The 26,789-nt window shown below is 51.1% G+C and overlaps 7 protein-coding genes across 7 annotated transcripts; 3 read left to right on the top strand and 4 right to left on the bottom strand.

The window, feature by feature from the left end:
- Positions 1 to 3,400: 3,400 nt before the first annotated feature.
- On the bottom strand, positions 3,401 to 4,024 carry VTN00DRAFT_8361 (uncharacterized protein; the record flags this gene model as incomplete). The annotated part of the gene is made up of 3 exons (XM_069435207.1): positions 3,401 to 3,736; positions 3,816 to 3,932; positions 3,998 to 4,024. The coding sequence occupies 3 exons, from the start codon at positions 4,022 to 4,024 to the stop codon at positions 3,401 to 3,403; spliced, it is 480 nt and encodes a 159-aa protein (XP_069286627.1).
- A 620-nt stretch (positions 4,025 to 4,644) lies between these two features.
- Positions 4,645 to 7,863, bottom strand: VTN00DRAFT_8362 (uncharacterized protein; the record flags this gene model as incomplete). The annotated part of the gene is made up of 8 exons (XM_069435208.1): positions 4,645 to 4,882; positions 4,954 to 5,382; positions 5,490 to 5,658; positions 6,114 to 6,680; positions 6,800 to 6,855; positions 6,937 to 7,174; positions 7,230 to 7,555; positions 7,607 to 7,863. 8 exons carry the CDS (start codon positions 7,861 to 7,863, stop codon positions 4,645 to 4,647), a joined length of 2,280 nt encoding a protein of 759 aa, XP_069286628.1.
- A 1,061-nt stretch (positions 7,864 to 8,924) lies between these two features.
- Positions 8,925 to 9,911, bottom strand: VTN00DRAFT_8363 (uncharacterized protein; the record flags this gene model as incomplete). The annotated part of the gene is made up of 4 exons (XM_069435209.1): positions 8,925 to 8,952; positions 9,026 to 9,520; positions 9,572 to 9,727; positions 9,787 to 9,911. 4 exons carry the CDS (start codon positions 9,909 to 9,911, stop codon positions 8,925 to 8,927), a joined length of 804 nt encoding a protein of 267 aa, XP_069286629.1.
- Positions 9,912 to 10,807: 896 nt separating this feature from the next.
- Positions 10,808 to 11,990, bottom strand: VTN00DRAFT_8364 (uncharacterized protein; the record flags this gene model as incomplete). The annotated part of the gene is made up of 4 exons (XM_069435210.1): positions 10,808 to 11,098; positions 11,196 to 11,546; positions 11,608 to 11,729; positions 11,855 to 11,990. The coding sequence occupies 4 exons, from the start codon at positions 11,988 to 11,990 to the stop codon at positions 10,808 to 10,810; spliced, it is 900 nt and encodes a 299-aa protein (XP_069286630.1).
- A 3,506-nt stretch (positions 11,991 to 15,496) lies between these two features.
- VTN00DRAFT_8365 (uncharacterized protein) lies at positions 15,497 to 17,788 on the top strand (the record flags this gene model as incomplete). The annotated part of the gene is made up of 9 exons (XM_069435211.1): positions 15,497 to 15,606; positions 15,674 to 15,945; positions 15,997 to 16,114; positions 16,165 to 16,317; positions 16,370 to 16,471; positions 16,533 to 16,631; positions 16,687 to 17,279; positions 17,343 to 17,609; positions 17,667 to 17,788. The coding sequence occupies 9 exons, from the start codon at positions 15,497 to 15,499 to the stop codon at positions 17,786 to 17,788; spliced, it is 1,836 nt and encodes a 611-aa protein (XP_069286631.1).
- A 682-nt stretch (positions 17,789 to 18,470) lies between these two features.
- On the top strand, positions 18,471 to 19,511 carry VTN00DRAFT_8366 (uncharacterized protein; the record flags this gene model as incomplete). Its single annotated transcript, XM_069435212.1, has 1 exon — positions 18,471 to 19,511. The coding sequence occupies one exon, from the start codon at positions 18,471 to 18,473 to the stop codon at positions 19,509 to 19,511; it is 1,041 nt and encodes a 346-aa protein (XP_069286632.1).
- Positions 19,512 to 23,264: 3,753 nt separating this feature from the next.
- Positions 23,265 to 26,390, top strand: VTN00DRAFT_8367 (uncharacterized protein; the record flags this gene model as incomplete). Its single annotated transcript, XM_069435213.1, has 1 exon — positions 23,265 to 26,390. One exon carries the CDS (start codon positions 23,265 to 23,267, stop codon positions 26,388 to 26,390), a length of 3,126 nt encoding a protein of 1,041 aa, XP_069286633.1.
- Between the last annotated feature and the right edge of the window lie 399 nt (positions 26,391 to 26,789).

A 26,789-nucleotide genomic window follows, 5' to 3' on the forward strand; every position in this document is an offset into this window, starting at 1 on the left:
GATTCGGTATTTTGGATTTTAGTTGACGGCATCTCTGAGAATAGGAGCGGCACACTGACGGACTTCGTCTTCGAATTCCATCCATTCCACTACTCGGTCTGGTGACACCCTTTATTGCTGCCTGCGGTGGTAAAGGTGATATCTTGTTCTTAAGGCCGTGATGAATGTATTTGACCAGTTCAGAAGATTGTATTTAGGAGGATCATAGAGAGTACTGCTCGAAATTGTTGTATAAGTTAGAGAGTATAGATTATGTAAGTAAACAAGTTCTGTGTAACGGCGGGCCTAAGACTTCTTAGGCGGAGGCTCATTGGGTTTATCTTGAGGACAGAAAGCAAGAGAAAGAGATGAATAGGCCGTTACTAGCAATGTTGCTATCAAGATTGCTATTTGGGTTGCCACGGGGTTCTAATCCCCATGGCTAAGGAGTGTCTTATATACATGCTGAGTTCTGCCCGGAAATACCTATCCGATGGAACATGACTATGGATCATGAGAATGGATCATGGAGGTGGATCGTAGACCTGGATCGTGAGAATGGATCGTAGACAATCCAGTATGGTCACATGACTTCCCCTCGTCAGCCTTGTCAGTGATCTCTAGGCTGTGCCGTAACATTCTGTGCATCAATTCTGAGTACCCTACTTTGAGCACAACATTTGACAGTCAGATGGAACAGTGCTTTGCTCCAATCAGATATTTGTAGGCCCCATCACTCGTTGCATCCTTTTGTCACTTCACTGTATATCTTAGCCAGAACCGCAAGCTTGTGGATATTGCAGTTTCATCCCATGATGTTAATTTTCTTGTTCAAGAAGTACAAAGACTTCTCCCTTATCTTTTGCATGGGCTGAGGGATGTCAAGGATCATTGCAACCACCACCTATCGCTCGGACTATGGTTTGAAAGGGACTGAGTTTATGTCAAGTCCCTGTCTGGGTCTTGCTTGGTGGTATATGATATGGTAACGGATGTATGATGACTATATTCTCTAAAGAGTAGTGTAGAACTATTTAAGATGGGTTCAGGTCACCTGTGCGACGTGACAGTTTATCACTGAATATTCAGCACTAGATAGGGACCTTTGCATGATCATCATCATCGTGTGGGAAGTCCAAGAAAATTTAGACGCAGTAGCTGTCTTTGCTTTTCAGATCTAATTCCAAGAGATCCTTTACGACTATAGGATATGCGCATAAAAAAATGTGATAACGAGTCTGAGTCATCTTTGGCCTCGATTTCATCCCTTGGAAAAGAATAGATTAATCTATTGGGAAATATGCGTGCTATTCATAAGCAGCATCCTATTGCTCCGAGTAGCCTATTCTCAGTTAGTAGCAAAAATATATCCAAATAAATCATAGAAAAATGGCAGTTAGATCTTGTCTTGAGTTGAGTACACGGTGGAAATGCATGCCAAAATGGCCTGCAAAGTCTGCCGCAATCTGCTCGCATGCCGTAGCATACTCGGAAAGCCTCCATGATTAGGGTTAGGCACGGACAAGGACCGAGAAGACAAACACAGACGCTATTGGATATTTCTCGAAAAAGAAGAAAAAGTACCAAATAAAAGGCATACGTAATATAATAATGTCATTAAATATTCTCTCCGGTATTCCGTCGAGGATTTATGTGACAGAAACAGTCGAAGACGGTTCCATGTTTTCCATCTTCTCGGGGCCTAGAATAGATTTCCATTAATTGGCTATGTAAAGTGGGTAGATGAGTGGAGGAGGAGCTTAAGACGCGTAGGACAAGTATTTAAGAAAACCCCTCCGAGAGATGTGATGTTGTGAATAATAATACTTAGTGAATAACAGGTGCGGGGATCGGACTTTATCAGAATTAAAATGATCGAATTTCAGCCCGAGCGAAGAGAGAATAAATGCAAAAGTCGGGTAGATCTGTTTTGGCCAAGAAGTTTCGGAGATCTAAGTAGAAGGGTGCTGTTTAATTAAACGCAGAGTATTGAAGTCTATGTTTGAAGGAGCTATATAGTCTTCTTGTTCCTGTTCTATTTAGCAGCTAGCTGTTGCCCCGAGTGAGTCCACTGCTGCTAGCTAACATCCATAAAGGCTCGACGCTGCTGGAGATGGGAATGTGATGTAGTATGGAGAAAGAAAGGTTGGCTGGTAGCTTCTCTCCTCCGCTATTATATAGAGCTAGTGCTGCTCCTGTCTAATTCACTGACTTCGCACTTTTACAAGAACTGACAATGGTCTACTTGTCTGGTCCATTCACCTGCCACTTTGGTCGACTCTGTAGTATCTAAGTACCTTGCATTCACAATTAACAGGCCATGCATGTACATGTAGCCGGGACTCTCACTACTCTACAAAGTGAATTTGCTACAGTCCTGGATCTCAGGGAGCGGTTCACTTTCATTATGATGCATGAATGGCTTTACATACTACTTAATTTTCAAGGAAAGTATGTATGCTCTAAATCGGACCCCTCTCCCCTGTCAGCTAGCTAGGTAATTACCAAGATAAGTAAGTCATCAGGTCATCCAAGATGTACTGTACTATACAAGATGAACAATGTTTGTTATCACTAACCTGACACACAGTTCATAACTGGCGAAGGGTTCCCGGACTGAGTTCAGTGAGGGCCGCGGTTTGGAGGCCGTTCTTCTCTAGTATGCATACGTGTGAAATTGATAGATTAGAAGAATGTACAGTAGGTACAGGTGGGGAAGGGTGAGGTTGCTCATGGATTTCTATGCATATTTGGACTTAGACAGTATCCGGATAGAAGACCCTCATATATGAGTAGCTGTTTTCAGAAAAAGGGTGTCCATGGTATTTACCTAGTGTGGACACCGTACAAATGTTCATAAAATAGCAATGAAGCTTTTTTCCAAGTTGACCAGTCACACCAGAAACTCATTCCATTAAATCTAGTTATTCCCATTTCTATCCCAAGAGTCCCTCCTTCCAGGTAAACAAAAGGTTGTATTGTTTTTATATTTTTCTCTTTCTCTTCGATTTAAACCCATAACCCGATTTCTCAAAAATCACATCCATAATCACAAAAAGAAAACCCCAATAGTAACCCACGCGCCAGTGAAAGTCCATGCGTATCATATGCTTTGCTGAGTGTAGATGTGTACATGTAGCGCGTTATGGAGTGTATGATGTCTATGAAACCGGGACGATGCATGACATGGCTGATGGATGGCTGAGGCCGGTGACAGACTCCCCAGCGAGCCGGAGACGTCTGGCCTGGCATCAGCAGGCTGGGCGAGATCATAAGCGTATCCCACAACCTGTGTATCCCATCTGTCTACTAGGCAGGTCATCTTCTCACCTACTCGACTCAGCCCGGCCCAGTTCATCCAGCGAGGATGCATCACATCACAACCGCTGTTGCCAATCTCCCAAGAAAAAGTCTCATTTACCTATTTAGCCTCCTTCCCATTCCCACTCGCATACCTCCTAGTCCAATCCCGCGCGACCTCCTCGTAACGCTTCCGATCGTTCTTGTACTGCTCCGCGATGCGGCCCTCGACTGCGTCGTCCGGCATCGGCTCCGCGAGCAGCTGCCGCGCGAACTCGAGCACGGCCGCGATCCGCGAGGAGGGCTTCCACTCGTCGGATTTCAGCATGCCGAGACACATGCTGCCCTTGTCATCGTTGGTCACGTTGGGGTGGTAGATCTTGGTCGCGAAGGAGATGGTGGGCGGTTTGAAGGGGTAGGCGCTGGGGAGGGTGAGGTTGATGAGGAATGTGCCGCCCTAGAAGAAATAGACAATATGGTTAGTTATGAAGAGTAGGTGGCGTGCGGGGGAGGATATGGGGGTATGAGGTATGTACCTGGTAAGGTGATCCCTCTGGCCCCTTCATGTGGACTTTCCAGTTGTACAGGTCTGACTCGTCGGCGAGCTCGACGCTGACGCCTGGCGGGGGAGATTCGACGAGCTCGCTGAGTTCCTTTTTGCAAATCGTATTAGCATTATTTTTAGGACTCGGGTGGTCGTAATATATGTATAACGTACCTTTGCTATCCGCTTCTGACTACCCATCGTGCTTGGTGAGAGAGTCGGGAGTTAAACGTGGAGGAAGATATGAGGGGTGATGGCGGGGTGAGATGAACGTCGGAGGGGCCTGGAAGGATGCTCTCGTGGGGATGAGGACGAGAGATGTTGGGGAGAAAAAAACGACTGATCAGGCAGAAAAGACAGCAAGATAGCGGTCACGATATCGCAGGAGAACGCCGTCTCCAGATCTGCTGGTCTCAGATGGTGACTCCTCCGAGCCTCGTGAGCGGAGCTTGGCGGCGTTTCCCCACGCCTCGGTCCGGCGCCGTCGCCAGCGCTTAAGTCAACGGCGTCGGAGACGATCGCTGCAGCGGTCGTCTTGCTATTTATTATAATTCTCCGATGGGGAGAGCCGTCGACGTTCTCGATAATCTCTTTTACAACAATATGTATAAGTAGTGCAAGCCTACTGTCTGAACAGCGCGACCGCGCTATATCGACTGCACCACATCGCAGCATCCCGCCCAGCGGGCATGATAACCAGATAACCCAGCTACATCAATTCACCCAAAATGCAGCATATAAATTACTCAATTGGTATCGTTACATCACAAATTCCACTGCCCAACTTCTCTCTCCCTCTTAAATAGATACTCAGTCCATTATTATTCCCTCTGCAAAATCACCATCAACCCCATGATCCCCAGCAGCACAGTCTTCAGCCAGGGATGCTCGCTCAGCATGATCGTGACGTATCCCACCGAGGGGATGTACCCGCGCACGCTGCCAATCAGGTCCTCCTTCCGGTCGAGATAGTCCTGGCCGCGCGCGTAGAGCTCCGTGTCGTCGGCGATGTTGTTGTCGCCCTTCGTAAGGAGTTTTTGGGAGGGTGTAGATGCAGTCCTAGAAATTCGTAACGTTAGAAGATGAGAGTGAGGAAAGGGAAAAGATGCAGTCGACTCGACAGCACTTACGCAACAGCCTCAGCCTCAACCTTCTTCCCCTTCTTTGCCTTCTTCCCGTCCTCGACATCAGAGAAAGTCCTCACAACCCGGTGCACGATTGGGATTTGCTTCCCCTGGACATTGTAGACCACTACTTCGCCCACCTCAGCCCTGGGACTCCGATTCCACAAGAACAGCAGATCCCCCCTCTGAAACGCGGGCTCCATCGACCCAGATAACACTACCACTATAGGCGAACTTGACGCGGTAACTATCGACAGCGCCTTCCAGAGCATGAATGCTGTCGAGAGGACGAGCGCAAAGTTGAGGACTTGCGACAGAGACTGCCGCGTGTTGGAGAGGCTGGAGCCGGAGAGGAAGGGGAGCATGGTGGGCGGTTCGGTGTGGTGGTCGTAAGGTGGTGGTTGTTGTTGAGCGGCGATGCGGTGTTCGGCGGAGCTGGATCGGGTCGGATCGTATGAGTCTCAGAGGCGATTAGAGGACAGTGCGCATGGGTGGATAGAACGGAAGATCTGAAGGAGACAGCTCCAGGGCGTCACGCGCACCAGAGGCTCCGGTTTGTCGTGGCTGTTGCTGCTGCGCGCAGGCAAAGGGAGCTCTGGACGTCGAGGTTAGATGTGGAGAGGTGTCCTTGTCGCTGAAGCTCCCCATGTGGTTCGCTTCCGCTCCGCAACCTAGAGTCGATCTCCCGCCGCCGCAACGACACTGGAATGTCTGCACAGTGCCAGTGTTAGAAAACAGAATTTGGCGGCTGTAAATTTAATTTGACGTTGATTTTCGAGCATGGCTTTATAGATGTCTGGTCTGTACTAAAGCATTGATCATTTTACGCATTTATCAGAACACCGCATGTCCGGAGAACCTACAATCTCTTTTGAGACCAAAGTAAAAGATTCATTAATACTAGAATGAAGATTATTATTAAAAGCTAGATAACATCCATATTTGAGATAAATGCTATTCATCCAATACTGATTGTTTAAATGCCAATCTCCCCGAATAATTTAGGTACATAACCTAAAGATCAAAACCAAGAAATCCCAGATATCAAGCCTAGAAGAACATGTCCTCGTCAAGTACGCTTCTCCAGGCGGCCGCCCATACCCTCAAAATTATCATGAAAAGTAGACATGGTCAAGCTACTGCTCCAGGCGTGCCACTGCGCTCACGAACCAGAATCAACTGATCCTTTGGGAGGTATCTCCCCGGATTCTTGGCCAGGTTCTCCGCGCGCCGCTTGAACACCGCAGCCTGCAGCGCACAGTTATCGCGCAGCGTATCCCAGAGCTGCTCCGAGTAGCGATAAAAACAGAAATCCATGGTGTCAGCCAGGAACCCCACAATCCAATTCTGCATGGGATCCGAAGCTGCGTCGTTGCGGAAAAGATCGGGGAATTCCTTCATCTCCTCGAAGAGGAACCTGGCGCACTCGAGGATCGGTCCCAGATGCTGCAGGCCCGGGTACGAGTTCCACGCGACTTGCAGTTTCCAGAGTGTCAGGCCCTGCAGGACGGGGAGATTGAAGACCTTCGCGTGGAGGTACGCCTTGCCGAAGCGGAGGACCTGGGCGCCCAGGTCCTCTAGGGTCTTGATGTTCTCGAGTGCGAACTTCCATCCGAATGCGAACTGGTCTCCGACGATGGAGTGGTCTTCACCGGGCTTGATGGTCTCCTTGACGTCGATGAGTCTGGGATTGTACTCGCCCGTGGCGAGGAAGGAATGGATAGGCTCGAATTCTGAGGCCCGCAGTTTGTAAAGGTGGGGATGGAACACGAAGGGATGTTCTCCGTCGATGAGGTAGTATTTTTGAGGACTGAACACTTGAGGAATGTCCCTCGCGTGAGCTGGAAGACACTCTGGTCGATGCCGGAGCCGATGTAGATATCAACGAGGATGTCTTCCGACAGGTTACTACATGAGTAATCATGTCAGCACAGTATCGAATGAAGTAATATCTGATGCTTCCGTTTTTTCAGAGTACATAGTACTAACCTGTGAGCAGATTCAAGTGTAGTTTGTGTGGCCGCGGATGCGTACACCTTTCGCTTTGGTATCGGCTTCTCAGCGAAGCTCTTGTCGGGAGCGTCAAGGTTAATCTGGGGATTAACAGGGACAAAGAGTTCGTTATCGATAGTGTCATTCATAACTGGACCAGGGGAATCAGGGCTGCGGGCCCCACGGAACGGGCTTGAAGGGCTTTCTTCAAACGGCCCGGTGGCCGCATTCAAGACTGGAGTTAGAGGGGTCAGAACTGCGCCCTTCATGCTGCAGGCCCTCTGGGTTACCTTCAAGCCGTGGTCTTTTCTGTGCTGGTCCGTCGAGCCTGGAGTCTGGCAGCTGTTTTTGAGGGCTCTTGACGAGAGGATCCGAGACACTTCCGTCCGGCTCAACACTTTTCTTCGGCGGGAAGACCAATCTAGGCGTTCTATCCAGATACCCTTTGACCTTCCTCTCCTCAGCAGCCATCCTGAACCAATAATCAGCCTTCATATTCTTCCTTGCCAGCCTGTGAAGGGTGAGAAAGGTCTTCGAGTCCGAGCGGACGTCACATGCGAGGAGGCTAGGCGGCGTTGCTTCAACCCGGAACATGTTCTTCTTTTGGACCCATTGACTGTAGTGAGTTAGAACCGTACAAGATGGATATCTGTTCAATGCCACTTACTAGGTGTTCTTTCCGGGCATGTATACGCCGTGAACACGTTCCTCCATAGGAACGTTCCAGTCCCCGGTCTCGGGTTTTGAGCTTTTGTGAGACCTGATCAGGAGCGGTTTTGGCATCAAGGATTCGGGGAATATAATCCCAAGCCAGAGATCCTTTCTATTATCAATGCCCTTGTATTGTACGATGAAGCTTTCTCCCGCTTGAAGGTTCCGGGTACGGTCAATGGGCTTCAGCTCCTTTCTAATCCTTGGTGCCATTGTATGAGAGTTGTTCTTCCGTAAATATGCGCCGCTAAAGAAGACATAAGTAGGTATGTTGTGCCGAGAAGCGATTAAGAATAGGATTTTGTAATTGAATGAAGAACTGGTAAGTTCTCGTATAGATTCGAGGGTAGGGAAGGAGAAAAGGTAAACTTGTTTCCAGAGATAATGTCTCAGAGAAAGTCAACTTTGTGCGTTACGAAAGAATGTCTCGTAAGTGGTCAATGAAATCTGATTGAAGGTTTCAGTGAGATGATGAAAGCGGACGAAGCCTGTTAGTGGCTGTTCACTGTATAGCACTGACCCCGACCGTCAGACTAGTGGAGGAAACTGGTAACGCAACGAAGTGAAATATTTGAAAGAGAAGTGATGCTAGTTGTAAACAGACTGATAAGTAGATATCTCGCAGGGGAAACCGGATCTTTTACTGCAGTGAGATACATAGATCGAATATGTCGATAGGGTAATATGGTCACGGAGACAGGAAGGACTCGGTAACTGTTATGACAGAGTCAGGCCGGGCAAAACCGCAATGAGGTCGACCTGAATGCAGTGACTGTTATGTGAAGACTCTACGCCCGCCCCTTGGCATGTATAGGAAGGGAATGGAAAAATAGTGAGGTGGCCGAATCTCTCAATTCCTATTGCTATCCTAGACCATCACGAGGTTCTCGCAGCCGGGAAGTATCATACAAAGACACCTCCACGTCAAGGCGCGCAGAAGGCGGAATGCACGTTGCAAATGTCGATGATTCAAAAACTCAAAAGCAAATGTTGCGAGAGACGTCGCAGACGTGGACTGTGATCCTCTCTGAGGACTCTGGTAAACACGAGTAGGCAAATTGGTATACGTCAGGGGGTATATTAAAAAGAATAGGCGGGGGTTTTCCTAAACCAAAATTGGCGGCCAACCTCGGGAGAAGAGACGTTGCTTCGCTGCAAAAGCAATTTCTAGCTCGGTGAGTTCGCTTTAATCCTGCCATTCTGGTTTAGATACTCCCTGTTCCGATTAGAACTCCGAGCCGTTCGATCCGTCGAGCTTCGCTCAAATACGTAGATTAGATGACTTTGGGCGATCGGTTTTTCCTACTGAAGATAAACAGTAAGCTCCCTGCGTGATGTAAATTTAAATAGATCATCATAAAAGTTAAGAAAATACCTGATCTCCATAATATCATCCATGTGGTTGCACATCGCAACGAACAGATCGAAAAACAATTTGCCACCGGCCTCCATCTCCATCTGCATGGTTCCGCTCCTCTTGAAAGTCTTGCGACTTCTGATGATCAGAGCTAGGTAATGAGCGCGGAGCCGCGACTCTGTATCCGGCGTGTTGTCGTAGGCATACCGAGCGGATCGTAAGATCACGTCGACAGGGATTCCACTCTGAAGGCCTTGCTTCCGGAGAGCAAGACGCTTGAGCTCGTCCAGGCCGTACCTCTCGGCAGCGCAGTACACGACGGTGTCCCGAAGGACTACTTTGCCGATGCCAGTGTGAAACATTATGGCTTGGCTGGATCCGCGGCCACCAGTTTTATGTGCATCCCGGGCGCCCTCGAGTTCCCAAGAGTTTCGGCGCTTGTTGTGCAACAAGCGGGGAGAGTAGTCGCCCTTGTAGAGATACTCGAGGACACAGGACAGGGTCTCAGGTTCTCTGTTACGTCGTCAGCCAAGGTCATGACTACGAAGAATGTAGAAGACCAACTCGTCAGGCAGGACCACCTGCTTCGTGCTGGCTTCTAAGAACTGGCCCTTCAGCGCGGCACGGAAGAAGGGGGAACGAGACAGGACATCCTCATGAGCAGCGAAAATACGCTGCTCACAACCCACAACCATTGTGACTATGGGGCTGGTGAGAGGGCTGTCAGGTCGTCAGCCAATATTATCTTTAAATATCGACCATAGAAGTCGAAGACTCACCTTCCCACCGGCGGGCTGTCTAGTTTTTCCTGCATCATCACCTTCGCACGCTCGCGATAGGTCTTCTTGGACGGCTTGACGGTCTTGCCCGCCCGATCCTTTGAAGCAAAAGAGCGTTTGAACATCCCGTCGCTGTCAAGATAGAAGAACAATTGCCGAAGATCAACGAGCGGATTGGGAACGCGAAGGCAAAAGGAGCGGCAGAAGAACCCTGGGGTTAAAAAGAGCGTGCGGGTTTGCCGGGGAAGGGTGACGCTGCTTGATCACGCATGTAGCATGTGGGAGCCTTGGAAGCCTCTCCAGATATAACTCTTCTGGCAGTCGTAAGCCTCGAACGGGGGGCCAGACAGAGAAGGAGAGCCAAACCTGGAAGAGACTCTGCGCACGGGAATCTGCAAATCAGACTCTCGCGCGCCGTGGATTTGCCGACTCTGAGAAGCGTGAGGAGGGAGAAGAAGAGAAGGCGAGATGGGTGGGATGCAGCCTGATATCTAGCGGAGGGGACATCATGTGATTTGGCCCTGACGAGTGGAGGGAGAGACGTGGTCTGCAGGCATCGAGGCCCTGGACACAGCGATAGGATGCTGCATCGCTGCGTACTTCTGCATCTAGCCGCTGGTGTAACTGCGAGAAAACCACAGGAGCATGGATGTCCTCCACAGAGCTACGACGACGGTACAAATTCGTGGGTCTGGCCAAGTCGTACTACGGACAAGCATAATCAAATCAACGTCTGCATTTCTCTGCTCTCTGGTCTCGCAGGGCTACCAATAACATCCCCGCGGGGATGAGCGCTCACGATGTTCAAACCCCGTCTTTCCAGATCCTCCAATCATTCCATATCCATATCACCGATTTTTTGTAGATTTTCCACTTTTTCCAATTTTTTGTTCAGTTTCCTATTTTCTTCTGAGATGATAGACACCATTCGTATCTGACAATTTGCAGTGGATAGCCGCAGACGCGATGACCATTGTCTCTGAAAGCAGGGGATTGCGATGTTGTGATATGCCTGGGGCATTCACCTCGGCATCCTCTCGAGCTCCCGGATCAGAGCCTCCTCTGCACGACGAGTCTGGATGTTGCGGACGGTCTGCTCGTCAGGGTTCGGACGATGCTCAAGGGGGATGGTGGCAGTTCCGTTCATGTGCGCCTCCCAACGGTTGCGGCACGCTTTGCTAGAGTAGTTGGTGACGGGCTTCAGCTCCTTCAGGTGTTCGGAGACGAGCTCCCACTTCCTCTTCTCGATCTGCTGAAGCATCTTCTGGATCTGTTCATCGGCCTTCATGACAGCTTGTCTGAGTGCGTTGTCCTGTTTTGGAGTTAGAACTGGCATTTCACATTCTGTTGCTGGATCTATTGAGAAGAGTAATTGTCATGCGTGCAGGTATAAAGGGTCAGCTACTCACGTCGCCCTCGTGCCAGTCAGCTTTGCCTTCCTCGAGGAGCTGGTCCATGTGTTCCTTCATGACTTTCTTCTGGCGACAGTAGCGCGTTCCGATGGTCTTTTGGCAGTATCCGATGCGTCCCTCTGCGAGGAAGCGAGCGTGGATCTCCTTTTCGGTCCACTTGGCAAGCTTAAGGCGCCAGAGGAGTTCGTCGTCAGAATCCATATCCGCCTTGACTTTCTTGGAAACCGCAGGGCGGCCTCCTTCGACCTTGACCCTTTTGTTGGCACGAATTGATCCGTTCGACTGCTCCGGGGTGGCCTGGGCAGCAGCCGGGAGGACCCCCTGAGCGTTCAACGTGTAATTGATGTTCTGAAGGTTTCACGGTCAATAAGTGATTCAGCGATACCAGGTCCTGTGGACAGGTACTTACGGCTTCAATCTCACGCTCTTCCTCAGACCCAGATTCGGGTTCGACAGAGGACTCGGAAAGAGCCCTCTTGGCGTTCTGGAGATATGCGCAGTCGGGCACTGGCGCAACCGGTCTAGCGTACTCTGAGAAGCTTATCAGTGTCTATCCCTTTAGGACTTGAGGCTTCGACACGCCCAGGTTCCTGGATATTTGCCTCACCACCCGGTGACTCCATGTTGTGTTATCCCGTAGGAAACGATAAACTTACTAGCAGGGTAAATGTTCCGGTTGAGAGGCTCGCAGTTAAAGTACGGAATGTCCTCCCTTGGATGGTCGACGACCTCTTGCATCATCTTGGGGGTGACCTTGGGGCCCTTCCTCGAGGCTCTGGTCGCGGGTGCCATCCTGACGACTAAGCAATGAAGTCAGCAGCGGGCGAGAAACCAAACACATTCCAATATCGTTACCTTGTGTGCCTCACGAGACGCGTGCTGCACTGAAATTGACGAAAGAACCCACAGATCTTCGTGGGAAACAGAGGTGCGATCCAGATCTGCTGGTGCTGTGTTCATTCAAGAGTGAGGGCTGGTGAACAGATGATATGGCTGATTTCCTCAGAGGGAGAAAACGCGCTAGCGCGACTTTCATTCAGCAACAACAACAAAGCAAAAGGACAAATAGGAAACACTTGAGGTGAGTTAATCCGGGCGGCTGTTGTGATCCGATGCCTCACTTGAGCAGGTCTTCTTGTCAAAGAAGGATTGCAATGGCTCATGCAAATAGGTGAGCTGATAATCTTGTTTTGATGTCATGTTTTGATATACGTTCCCTTCAGAATACTTGAAGAGATACCAAGCCTGGATCCATCGTGAATGCATTATTCCTTAAAAGACCATCTGTGGGTCTATCTTTTTCTGAATAAACATCGTAGCTCTCAGATTCGGTCCTATACTCAGAAACAGTTAAAGCCCGCCAGCATGATCTCAGTTCATATAGGAGCTTTCAGTGCTCCGCTCCCCAGCGAATCCGACAGTTCCCAGATCAAGTGTCTATATTTCGACTTTTCACATTGCTCCTGAATACAGATAGCCTAGCTATAAGCAAGGCTCAGAGTGCCCCTCGAGATTACATCCTTTAAGTAGAGCGGGTCTCTAGAAGCATAAAGTCCTGAACTTTGTTGAACCTAGAAGCTCCATGCCCCGGTTCGTCGTATTCGTCGCGGCATCTTGATTTCATGCGGCGATGGAACCGATTCAGGCTTCATGTCCAGCCACTATGACATGGCGTACGGTATAACGCAGCTTATATAGATGTTGGGTATCCTTTTCTGCCGCTTGTAACCTCACTGCATAGCATGGCCTGCTGTCCGGCCAGTCACCTACCAGTAGTATATGGACCTCATCTCGATACATTCGCATCTCATAACACCCTTAAGGAATGTCATTCCTCTCTAGGGAAATAAATCGTGGATTATCCTCGCACACACTCCATCGTGGAGAATGAATCTTTGGCAGTACGTACCGCGCTTTTGTTCCCTTCCCAGGGCCTCGAAATACAGAGAGAGTTCATGGTCAATCTTTGAAATTGAGTACCCGCCTAGATAGCGACTCTATTATATTCCATTGAAGCAACGGTTAGCATAGGACACCGACTCAGTTGAAGTTCAAGCCCAGGTGGCTCGGGATAGGATATATATAAAAATGAAGAGGATGTTACCGGTATCAGGATGTTGGGAATTTATTTCTTCTGAGGTCTTTGAGAACCATGCTAAGCCTTCAATCATGTTCTTTGGCATTCTAGATCTGAACGCGAACCCTGAAACTCAGTCCGAGAGATCTCTCAAAACAACAGATCTGTTTTCCTTCTCTGAAAACTTCAGATCACAGGCTGCCCTATGCTATCTTACTCCGGAACTGGCTAAGGAATTGGAAGCAAATAGACCTTACTTAGGACAAAACTTTTGCACTTTTCCCATCGTACATAAAATCCCCTTCTGTCACGTGGTACCTTGGATTATGCATGCTGTGCATGAACTAGGACCAACACTTGGCAGAAGTTCCTATCGTAGTGTTGTTCTCGTTCGTCCCGTGAGACAATACAAAGAGTCAAATCCATTACCTACATCAGGTAGGTAGTGCTTATGAGTATTGGAGCACCGGCGGCTAATTTTTACTACCATCGCTGCTAACTGTGTGACTCAGTGATACGACGACGCGCTTGCTAACCTGCGCATAAACGCTGCAAAGAAATAATTGGATGGGAATGGATGGTCCCCAAATCCGTGGAGTGTTTCATGAAAGCATGTAAAGAATATGTAGGAACGAGATAATATAGCACACTACACAGTAGGAGAGCTTAAGTGGCCACATGTTTTACAGGTTTGTCTAGTGATTAGGGTAGTAGTTACAAAGATATACGTATACGAGTCGGGGAGTTGACCACGTGCCCCTGGTATCAGCTGAGAGAATGTCGTCTAGCGAATAGTTGTGAGACGGGGGATAACTAGTTAGGGTATTGTGCTGACTCAACTCGTGGATGGAACAGTGGTACGAGTGATGATATGCGGATATTCGTTGATTAAGTCGAGTATTCGAAAGGAAACTGATCGAGGGACATGAAAATGTATAAGGGACTTGAGATTATATACTTCTGCAAGTTAGATTGTGGATATCCATGGACGATAGATCCATTTCCGGCAAAGTCCCTGCCTGTCACCATTTATACTTTACTAACCTCCTCCGGTGATCCACGACTTCACGTGGTTTGGTTCTGCAGCGGTCTGCTTGCGGTTATCCTATCTAGCTGCAGGTGTTCGGGATAAACTCGTAGTATGTGGTGTTTGCATACAGATCCGGTCCAAGCGCGAGAACATATGCAAGTATTGCCTCCTTCTACAATGATCTTTTCTTTTTCCTTTTTTTTTTCTTGTAAGGTTCCTCCCCCTTCCGCAAACAGGTACCACATGCACCACGTTGGACGGTCCGTCCAGCTGCATGCCCGCTTAGTCATCCATCAGGCTCCACACCCACGTTTCTTATCCTGATCTCAGATCATCTGGCAGGAGAAAATCTTCTCAAGCTGGCACGCTGGCGGGCCGGCATTATTATTCCTGGGACGCTATACGGCCTGTCACACGGGGCTTGCATGACATGATTCCTGGCGCCTGTCATCAAAGTTCTTGCTTCCCTGTCAGGGCCATCCACATGGCCCCCATCTCGATATCGCTGCAGCCCCGGAGCGGAGCCCCCAAGCTTTTTCCCCTGCCAGCGATCTTCGATCTCCCGCCAATGGTAGGGCGGTCCGCCAGCGGAAACCCCCTCATAATGCGCGCAAACCCGCGCAAGTCTGGCCAACGCGCGGAAGCACAACCCACTGACCATCGTGGCAGGCGTGATTTGCTGCAGACACGAGACAACGTGCTGGGCGCGAGGAACACCCCGCTGTCTCGAATCGGGGGTTTTGTTCTGCTCGGGCGCTAAGTTATTGTCCCGGGCCGTTTCCAAGGTCGGCACGGTGCGTAAGACCGTAGTGTAACCTGTGACTGCGTTCTACAGAGCGCCACGCCGTGGAGTTTCTCGCGGCAGTCCCGCTGCTAACCATACTGGACTGCTAGATCGAGAGGCAGAATGAGCCGTTATGCTCTCATTTTCCTCTTGTTTTCCTTTTCTCTTTCCTTAATTAAAAAAAATTACTGTGCATCTGTGCACACTCCTTCTTTTTGACTTCACTCTTTTATTTAATCCTGCTGGTCCCTCGGCGACCATCATTCACTTCGAATTCCTTTCTCAACATTTCCTCTACCATCTCGACGTTGCCCACTACAGTCCACTCTGCATGAGGTCGATAAGCTACATACTGTGAGGACAAAGTCAAGAGCAAGGAATTTCTGCTGGTCATTGCTCCCGTCACCATGGGGCTCCCCGGTCTTGATCAGCCGGTGATGCTGCACTCGTCCCGCATGGACATGTGCAAGCTCTCACCGGAGAAGTGCGCATGGAGGTCTCAGAAATGGAGATACTGGTATGCTCGAGTCTCGCTGTGAATGACCGACAGGGACGTGGCTGACGGACTTTTACGTTGATAACAGGTACACGGCCGATTACGACTATGGATATGCAACGGTGTACTTCCTCATCGTGCTCATCGCGTGCTTCACCTTCGCCCATCTCTTCCATCTCTTCTATCTGTCGCCGCGAATGAGGAGCCGGAGGAACGCCAAATCCAACAAGCTGGTGGATCTCCCGCTGGCCGTCGTCCGCTACTTCACCTACCGTGAGTTTGCGATCAAGCGGATCGGATGGTACTCCCCCGCATTCGGTCTCATCCTCCTTGGCTGTGCCGCCTGGGTGTATTTTGCAGGTGTGTCACCCGTCCGTCCCGGATGCAGAAACGGGCAATTGACATGACCAGGCCTGACTCTGGGCCCGAAACCTTATTACTGGCCAAGAGACGGCAATAACTATGGGAGCTCGCCGCCCATCGCGACTCGTACCGGCTGGATGGCCGTGGCGTTGATGCCGTTTACAGTGTATGCTCCCTTCTCCCGCCTCTCCTGGTGCTGTGCTGACCAACGCAAAGTGCGTCAGCCGCAAAATGGAACTGGTTCACTGTCGTGACAGGAATATCGCATGAACGGCTGCAGGTGTTCCATCGGTGGTCGAGCTGGCTGATGTTTGTCCTCGCCCTGATCCACACGTTCCCCTTTATCGTCTACCATATACAGGTCAAGCAGTGAGTTCAACCCATCCATCTGAGTCATGACGTCCATGTCTGACTTAGGCAGTGATATGGTTGAGGAGTGGAATACAGACGTTGTCTACTGGACCGGCGTAGCCGCCCTCATCCCGCAAGCATGGCTCAATTTCATGTCCATTGGACCTATCAGGTTGGCCGAACCGAACTCTGTGACGTTCCACCGTCTGCGAGCTGACAGAATGACTGCGCAGAAATCGGTTCTATGAGACCTTCAGGGCTTTCCATTACATAGCGGCCGCTCTGTTCCTTGTATTCTTTTTCCTCCACTGCGATTTCCGGTTGACTTCCTGGTATGTCGATTGCGGTCTGCTCCGGCAGAAAGTTTCTGATACTGATGCTTCCAAGGGACTATTTTATCGCGATGGTCATAGTCTACGGTCTCTCTCTGGTCGGATCGGCGGTCCAGACATACCTGTTGAACGGATTCGACCACCGTGCGACTTTCGAGCTCCAAGCGGATGGCATCGTCCGGGTACGCATTCCCACGCACATCACCTGGAAGCCCGGCCAGCACATATTCGTGCGGTTCATGAGTACCGCCCTGGGGCTGCCGAACGTCTTGACAATGCATCCCTTCTCAATCTGCTCGCTTCCTCGTGCGGGCAAAGACAGCGTCGGTGTGAACGAGATCGTATTCTATGTCCGTCCAAAGGGCGGCATCACGAAGCGCATACAAGAGTTTGCCAAAACATCGCCCGGGGCGTCCCTTCCCGTGCTGCTCGATGGCCCATATGGCAGCGGCATAGATTCAGCGGCTTTTGAGAGCTATGATAGGTTCTTTGTGATTGCGGGCGGCTCAGGAGGAGGTACCATTCTCCCTATCCTGGAAACCCTCGTGCGCAGAGTTCCTCAAGAAAAGGCTCTCGCAAAAGGGGCAGAGGAGGGTGTGGCCGATCCGGTGCTTTCTCTCCAAGTCGTCTGGGTCGTGCGGAAATATGGTAAGAATGGATATGTCTAGATGCCATAACTGCGTACGTTCTCGGAGCTAACGATGATGGCAGAGTCGATTGCGTGGTTCCAAGAACAGGTTTCCAGCATCTTATTACAGCGATTCCCTGGATTCCTGCAGATTTCTATCTACGTCACCCAACCGGACCAGGCACGAAGCGCCGAGGGCCAGGCCGGAGACCCTGATAAGTCGGCCAACGTCAGCGGCTCTGCGCAGGGCAGCGACGTGATCTCTATCTACCCCACGGGCAAGCGACCCGATCTGCCAGCGATTATCCAGGCGGCCACTAAGGAGGATACGCGTCCACTCGCTATTACAGGTGAGCATTCCCGTTCGGCTGCTTTTCCGATAGATAGCACGCTAATAGTACTACTAGCTTGCGGACCAGCTTCCATGCTTTACGACGTCCGGAACGCGGCTGCGGCTGCGCAGGTTGGCGCTTTCAACAGCCAGGACACTGCGCGCCGGGTGTGGCTGCACACGGAGAATTTCGGGTAAGTCCACATCTCTTGTGGAATCTGTCGAATGAGCGGCGTCTAACTTGGCTGTAGATGGTAATCCCACAGGACAGTACGCATGTACTATACCTGCATACTCTGGCATGCCGCAAGCTTCCATGATTGCATGTACTTACTTGAAACCGCGACCTCGTAGAAAGGTCTGCTTAGTGATACCACTTCTTCGATTGAATGTGTTCTGTTCTCCGCTCGGATGTACATGCGACAGCAGAAACGGCCATGGGATTGAACTTTAGCCGCGATGTGGACACGCCTGTAGGTCTTGACGTTGCACTCCATCCTTCAAAAAGTTACCCCATCCCTCAAAGGGTCAGACTTCAGAACAATCACAAGATATTTACCAAAAGTCCCCGTTTACGTCACAACTCCCGTTCTCGGGCCTGACCTCTCGGGCTCTTCACGGCCGAGCCGACGGAGAGCATGTCCCTCGGCCGGCATCAGATCCAACCGTCGAGATCGGCGCATCTCCGGACGGCCTCGACATCGGATTCTTTTCCTTCGGCCCCGGCTGCCGTCCAGACTATATACATGGCTCCCGTCTGCTGTAGACCCGTGGAAGATCTATCTGCATCTGTATCTGTACGCTTCTGCCTTCCTGCTCTGCCCTCCGTACACTGGACAACCATATAGGATCCACCCTGACCACTAACCTGCGATCGACCATGGGCTCCCTCCCCGCAACCACCCCACAACCCCGCGTCCCCCGCCCCGGCGTGTGGTGTCCCGCCGTGACCTTCTTCGACCCCGCGACCGATACCCTCGACCTCGAGTCACAGAAGAAATACCTCTCCTACCTCTCCCGCACCGGTCTCGCGGGCCTCGTCATCCTTGGCACCAACGCCGAAGCCTTCCTGCTCACGCGGGAAGAGCGCGCCCAGCTCATCGCCGCCGCCCGCGAGGCCGTGGGACCCGACTTCCCCCTGATGGCCGGCGTCGGCGCGCACTCGACCAAGCAGACGCTCGAGCTGGCCCGTGATGCTGCCGCCGCGGGGGCGAATTACCTCCTCGTCCTCCCGCCCGCGTATTTCGGCAAAGCGACCACGGTCTCCGTGGTCAAAAGGTTCTTCGCCGACGTGGCGCGCGAGGCCCCCCTCCCCGTCGTCATCTACAACTTCCCCGGCGTGTGCAACGGCGTCGACATCGACTCGGACACCATCACCGCCATCGTCCGCGACTCCGCAGCCGCCAACGCCGCCAGCAATAAGACCAACGACGATGGGAAAAGCAACGTCGTCGGCGTCAAACTCACCTGCGCCTCCGTCGGCAAGATCACCCGTCTCGCCGCCACCTTCCCCTCCCCCTCTGAATTCGCCATCTTCGGCGGCCAATCCGATTTCCTGGTCGCTGGTCTCTCCGTCGGATCAGCGGGCTGCATCGCCGCCTTCGCGAATATCTTCCCCAAGACCGTGTCCCGGATCTACGATCTGTACACGTCGGGGAAGGTGGACCAGGCGATGGAGGTACATCGCCATGCGGCCCTCGCGGAGGCGGCGGTGAAGAGCGGGATCGCGGCGGTGAAGTACGCCGTGAGTGTGTATTCGGCGAGGGAGGCGGGGCTTGTTGGGCAGAAGGGGGAGGGGGAGGAGAAGTTGAGGCCGAGGACGCCGTATGAGGAGGCCGGGGAGGGGGTTAAGGGGAGGGTCAGGGGGAAGGAGATGAGGGAGGTTGAGGGGATTGAGAGGGGGTTGGGGGTTGTGTCGTGAATGTATGCCTACGAAGTACATATCAGGTATATGTATGGGATTTGTTTGGGGGTGATGGGATGGGATGGCGATGAATGATGATAATGTTTTTATATTTCTCACCCTGAGGAAGGGGTTTCAATACAACAGTGATACCTAGGTACTTGGAATACATAGGTACATGTACATACATACGCACACGTGCATACAGTACCTCAGTCCTCAACTCAGATCGATTCAGCGCTCGATGGATAAATATCTCTGTAAGCTATGATAAGAGATGAAATACAAGATACTTTGCATTCGAAGATGACGATAGTGGGAGCAGAACAAAATGAATGTAAAATTATATACAAGGAGGACGAAGAAGAAGAAGGTCCAGTACCTACCTACTAACCTCATATAGGTAGCCCGCTCCCTCTTCCAATCTCACTACCTACCTATGCAGACAGACATGTTAGGTAGGTAGGCGGCCTTATCCTCCTCCCATCCCGAATTCCCGCCCCGCCCTGGGAAATAAATCCCGTCCCGACGGGAATTTGGGGATTTCCCCGAATTTCGAAATTTCCTATCTTAGGACACAAATTGCAGTGAAATTCTCCCACTACCGTCTATATGCCTATATGCATGCTGTACTAAGAGATCCCGGGTAGGTTAGGTAGGTAGGTAGGTACCTAGGCTGGGCAGTGTAAGCCCGGCGGCGGCGGTCACTGGTTCCAATGCTTGGGTCGGGTTGGGTTTCGAAAAGTCCCCCAGAACCGAGGAAATGGACGGATCCCATGGGCGGGAATTTCCCAAATCCCAAGTCGGGACTGAGAGAGAGAGAGGAGGGAGAGAAAGAGAGTCGAATGGGGTTTTTTTTTTCTTCGATGAAATTCTAATAGGCCAGGTAACAAAAAGTAAGTAGAACAGACAGCTTGTATGATTCACGCATTCCTATGCACTTAAGAGAAGTTTTCATCGCGGGGCGGGATAGAATTAATAAGAGGTTGCGAAAAATCCCGTCGGGATTTGGGATTTTTCCCGTCCTGCTAAGATCGGAGCGGGACAGCAAACAGGGACGGGAACGGGAACGGGATCCCCGACGCTGGATAGTAGGTTAGGTATGATAGAACATGGTAAAAGAGAAGGCTGTGCTATGAGTCATGATTGTTGCAATCGCCTCTAGTCCTGCAGGTTTTTGTTTGCAACTTAGGTACTTTATATATTATTCTTGGCGTGGGACAACAAATACTGCTTGACTATAAGAGAAGACGCCATGGCGTCTATTTGCAATCGATAGTGGTGTTTTTTTGACGAAAACTTAGTGATGAGTGCGCACTGTTATATGAGGCCTAGCTCTCCCTTCTCCATGTCTTTGTGACCCCTTGGGATCAATGGCATAGCGCCCCTAAGTTTGACCCGTGGTTGGGCTATTGGAAATAGGATGTGGAGGCAGGTTTGGGAAGTACGGGTCGTGCGGTACTTTGTGGGGATACAGGAGTAGTCAGTGCTCCCAAACGATCGTTGAGGGGGCGTATATCGAAAGGGATATTCAAACTTGAATAGTGGTACTGATTAGCTCTTTTCGAAAGAATATGCAGTAAAGCAGAACGTCACACAGGTCAGCTGTCCAGAGTCGAAAGGTCCTAATGACAAGTGCAGAGATCGACACCAGGTTGTAATGATTTTAAGTGCCCTTTTATATTTTATCTACTTTTCAGTGTGCGTGTAACGAGGCGCATTCCGATTTGAACTCGAATTGTCTGACGTGACACATACAGTAAAAAGCTGCAATGGTAAGTTGGAGGCACCGCGGATACAAACCTGAATTACACCCGTTTGTTTTAGTGAGCAAATATCCTGCTGTACTTCTGTTGGGCATGAAGAGCTATTATCAGACAAATTGCGAGTTACCTTGACGGACACAAGCACGCCAATTAGCTGATCCTCTCACAGTTACGAGATGAAGACTTGATAAACTACCTGCATCGCCGTTAGCATGCAGCGCTGTGTTAGTATTACCTTGCCAGGGTGTAACGGCTGCCGGAAAAATGTGTTGCCAGGGCGCATAGGCTATTGGACAGCAAGCAAATCGGAGTTTGATGAAGGCATGCAACGGACGCTGCCGTGTATGAGAGAGAGAGCCAGAGACCGTCACAAGAAACCAACTGTGTCCATCGAGTTTCAGGCTTTCAGCCGTCGTAGAAGCTGTTTGCAACGGCAGGTGACGTCGGCAATATATAGCGGATGGAGACTGGAAAGACAGCCCCGTAAGCTGTCAAAATAACAGGTGCGTCAAATTATGCTCTAGAAACTTTCTGCAGGAGCTATGACGGGCAACAGAAGGCTGAAGCAGGCATGGCAATGGGGAAGCTAGTGAACCAAGTAAGAAATGTCTGGCAGCGCGCGGCAGGGCAGCATGCCAGGCGGTGCAGACGGAGCCGCCCGATGCCTGGGATATTCTCGGGGAGAAGGATCCATAATCGGAGAAAATTTCCTCTGGTTTCAAGGCCATAGGCTGCCCATGGAATGTCAGGTGTAACGGGTAAGAGAGGGGCACAGTCAGGTTGTGCTCCGCCACACCCAAGCGCAGACATGAGGTCCCGGTCGAGGAGAGCAGTTTTGACGGCTCACATGAAGAGAGACGGGTAGATATAGGGTTGAGACTGAAGCAGCAGCACAGACAAAGCAGAGCACTGCTCGACAATTGGTGCTGAAGGCTGAAGAGGCGAGATAGATGGTGGAGAGCGTGAGAAGAACACTCGAAGTGGAAAACACATGCGAACCTGCCCTTGCATGCGATGATGAACAAGTGATCCCTGCTGAAGCCAGTAGGATAATACGTAAAATAAGCAGTGAAGGGGGAGCCAGCTGTGTTTCATGAGGGCGCTGTATCGAGACGATGGCCGGGCCTGGAGCTTGGACGAGGATGTTGGACGCGGAGCATCGAAACGAGTTGACGGCGTGGACCGTCCGGCGTACGGTACCGGTATCTCCCGGCATCGCAGCCGCTGATGCTGCGGGGGATAAGCTGTAATACCAATACGGAGACGTCGGCTTGCCGGAAAAGCCATATGCCGCGATCATACGATGGCCGGCGGGCAGAAGCCGCAGAACGCTCAACATGGCAACGGACAAAGACAGCGACACACAAACATCCCTGAGGCGGAGGGCGCCGCTTCTCGTGCAGCCTGTCTGCTCTCTGCGTGGATGACATGGTCCTGTCCCTTTGACACGGGTTATACACTTCTCGGGACCGTGCGCCGTGCTCTCGACGCGCTGGCAAAAAAGTGTCAAGGCAGTGCCTGAAGGGGAACTCCCGGCACCAACAAATTCAAAGTTGCGCCTATTTTTTTTTTTCTTTTTTGTCTCTGAGTCTGGCATTCCGTATTCTTTTCTTAAAGTTCCCTGCCTTCACAGCTCCGTACTTTCACCGCAGCCACACACGCCGGTCCGGCCATCCACTCAGTTCTCAAAATATCAAAGACCGTTTCTGAACCGACTCCACCACCCACGAGCTAGCCCTCTAGCTTCTTGGCGATCACCAACCCGATCTCCTTACTTGAATCTGGAGGTCCCTCCGGTCCGGAGGTCTTGGGCCTTCCTCCAGGTCACGTCAGTCACTGCGCCCAGGCAACCGGATACCTCAAGTATCGTCAGCGCCTGCATCAGCCTCATCGTGAATCCCCAACTGCGTGGCGGAAAAACATTCAATTCAGTGGCTTCGATCGCTCGAGTAAATCCCAGGTTCTTCTTGACTGTACATCTCACAGGACCCGGCCTAGGCCCTCCATGCCGATGATGGCCACGTCCAGCACGGACGGCGCGCACAACCAGCCGTCCTCCCCTCTGCGCGACACGATGAGAAACAATTCACAGTCAGACGAGATGCAGTTCCTCGACTCCTCCAGAGATGATTTCGGCCAGGATTGGAGTCAATGGATGAGATGGGACGAGCAGGCCTTCAACTCCATATCGGATCACGTGAATGGCCCTTCGGATTCCGCCTTCGACATGCCCACCAGCTCTCGTGTCAATTCGCAGAATGTTGCCTGTCCCCCGGATCTTTCGCCGAAAGGCACGTTCGCCTTCCTAGATCGCCCCTTTGAACCTGTTGTGGGTCAAGGGAGGGGACGCATGTCCTTGTCATCCGGCTCGTCTGGCTACAGACAAGGCCCTGGCTTTGAGCAACAATCGACAAGCATGTCTCCTCATTCCACAATTCCGGCGAATAGGAAGCGGAAGTCGACCAGCGACGATGACGGCTCGATGGCCACCGCGGAGGATTCTCCACGGGAGACGAAGAAGATGCCTGGAAAGAAGCGTTCGCACAACGTCATCGAGAAGAGATATCGGGCAAACCTGAACGAGAAGATTGCTGAACTGAGGGACAGCGTGCCCAGCTTGCGTGCCGTGTCAAAACAGCTCAACGGAGCCTCCGTCGACGATGATGATGCGGAAGGGGTGACGCCAGCGAACAAACTCAACAAGGCATCGATCCTTTCCAAAGCCACGGAGTACATTCGCCACCTGGAACTCCGTAACAAGCGCCTTGATGAAGAGAACATGGCTCTGAAGAACAGGCTACGCCAGTTGGACAAGGTGCTCGACCAGAACGCTACATCGGTTGCCTCTGCTTCCTCCCCCAGCAACTGCACGGTATCAACGGAATCAGCGACGGGTTCATCGCCTAGCGTTTTCTCGCACGCCGAGGAGATCTCGACCGAAAGCGTCTCGAAAAGTCTTTACCCTCCGGAAGGGCTCATCAAGGTCCCAGACTATATCAAGAAGATGCGGGCATCGTCTGTTCAGCAGGGGCACTATGCAGACTCCTACCTTCAGTATCGGAACAACGACAGTGAATACACCGACGGGAGCGGACGCCGCCGTTCCAGGTTCCCCAACAAGTTCATGCTTGGTGCCCTTGCCGGCTTGATGGTCTTGGAAGGGATGAGCACCGAGAAAAAGACCGAGTCAACTGAGAAGGGACTGCTGGCAGTGCCCATTAATCTTCTGAAGCAGACTGAGCTCCCCTCCTTCAGGTACATGCACGCTATGTTGAGTAACTCGTGGAATTCATGGCATGTGAGGGCGATTTTCCACTTCTTGATGACAGCTGTCTTTGTTGTCGGCTGTGCTTTCGTGGTCTTCCTTTACCTCTTCAACTCACGGCCCAGACGCCAGCTCAGTCCGTCGAAGCCCTGTCCGGAATTGTCGTCACCGTTTAATTTTAGGCGGCAGGCATGGTTAACGAGCATTCAACAAGTTGGTGTACCACGCCATAGGTTTTTCCTGGAATGGTTCGCTGTCACCTCTCGTTGCTTTGAATACTGTCTGAGATGCTTGCTTGGCTGGAAGCTCTACTCCTCGATCACTGGAATCACGGAAGATGATGAGAAAGGCAGAGTTAAGACCTGGGACATTGCCATCGACGCTCAACTTGCGGGCGGTGACGCAGAGATCAGCAAGAGCCGATTGGTTCTCACCATCTTTGCAGCAGGTACTCTACCGCGCAGTCCGGCGAGGATGATGCTGAAGGCCCTCCATTGTCGCATTCTCCTGTGGAGGGTTGGAGATCCCGGCTCGTACACATTCGGTGTCTCGAATGATGTTGCCCGGTTCTTGGCAGGATACCAGTGGGAGTTGGCCCGGAAGATGAATCGCGCTCTAAAAAGAGGTGATCCAGATGCTCTTCCTTCGTACTTGGCAGATTTGCTCAGTATCAACTGCGAAGATGTCATGCTGGACTCGATTATCCAGCGAGCCGCCAACATGACCTGGAACCGACCCACACAGGAAGCAGCAGACGACGATGAGGCCCTGCTTGATGTTGTCGCCGAGGATCCCGCCATTCAGTCCTCCCTGGATAGTCTTGCGGCTTGGTGGTCTAGCCACACCCTGCAGCAGGCACTGCTCAGGTCTTTCGAAGCTAGTTCGGCCGGGCCTACGGCAGAGAAGAGCCGCGAACTCCTCAAGAGGGAAATCGACTTGGCTCTCCGGGTAGCTCCTCGTCCGTCCGCAGCATACACGCGTGCTTTGGTTATGAAAGCCGTTTTCTTTGAGGAGGACAGAATCCAAAACATCGGAACTGTTCTCGATGCGCTGCCGTCAGCGAAAGACAAGCAGAAGCATGCTTCAAACTTCTTAGACTCTTCGATCCCTGTGTCCGTTCGGGAGGAGATCTCGATAGCTGTGCGTTGTGCCATGATTGCGGCGATTCTGAAAGCTAGGGCCACGGACGATACGTCGCTACCCACGTCCTTCACTGTTCATAAAGCTATTACCTGGTTCAACCAGCTTCCACTCGACCCCGTGGAGCTAACGCTTCTTGGCTTTGCGGCCGTTTACCACTTGCTGCATGTTATTGCCGCCCACGAGGATCTCCTTTCTCCGTCTTCCTCCGATTCGTCTTCGTCCTCTTCTCCTTCATCTTCTTCCTCGAGGGCGTCATCCACTGCATCCACTGCATCTTCCGCCGATGATGAAGCGGATGACAAGCCGACTACGACCAGAAAGCATTCAAGCTCTTTCCAACCCACGCCACAATACAGACGTGTGGCTTCAGACCTTATGGAGTGGGCCCGTAACTCCTACAATCCTGCATTCTATGGATTAACCTCTAACCTGGTTGATATGGTCGAAGAGGAGTGCAGGTCTGTGTGCCAGAGTGTCGGTATTGATGTCCATGATGACCCACAAAAGCGGAAGGAAAAGCTGAAACAGGTCAAGAAGGATGAGAGGAAGAGGCGGATGACATCCAAGCATAGGAGAGCCACCAAGTCAGAAGCTGGGAACGAGATTCAAGAGCGCGAAGACTGCAAGAGCCGTCGCGATAGCCTCGGAAGTAATGATACTGGCTACGGAAGCCTGAGCCAGGAGGACGAAATCGGTGTGAAGGGAGAGACTATGAAGGCTTAGTTACCCTGCTCATGCTTTCTTTCATGTCCTTCATCTTTTACATTCGTACACTTCGCTCCCCTACAGTATTGTTTGACGTACAATTTTAGTTTCCAGCTTCTTTTCTTGCACATCTCTATTGGAGCCTTTTTCAAGGTTCGTCACTGACATTTTTGGAAGCTCTTCACTCTTCTTGCTGCCCTCTGAGCAGGCTTCTGACTTTGACACCAGCTGACTGATACCTGGTGTCCTCTCTCCTATTCTGGCGTCTCGACGAAGATAAAAAACGGCTTTCTGCTTTTACCTGGGTTTATTTGGGATGTGTTTACGGGTTACGGTATGGTTTGTGGTTACAAGGTATGAATCGAGTGATATAATAGATTGCTCCGTTCAGATATTATGGATTGACTTAACGTCGTA

The sequence above is a fragment of the Thermoascus crustaceus genome (assembly GCF_041956765.1).
Source record: "Thermoascus crustaceus strain CBS 181.67 unplaced genomic scaffold VTN00scaffold_5, whole genome shotgun sequence".
Lineage (NCBI taxonomy): Eukaryota > Fungi > Ascomycota > Eurotiomycetes > Eurotiales > Thermoascaceae > Thermoascus > Thermoascus crustaceus.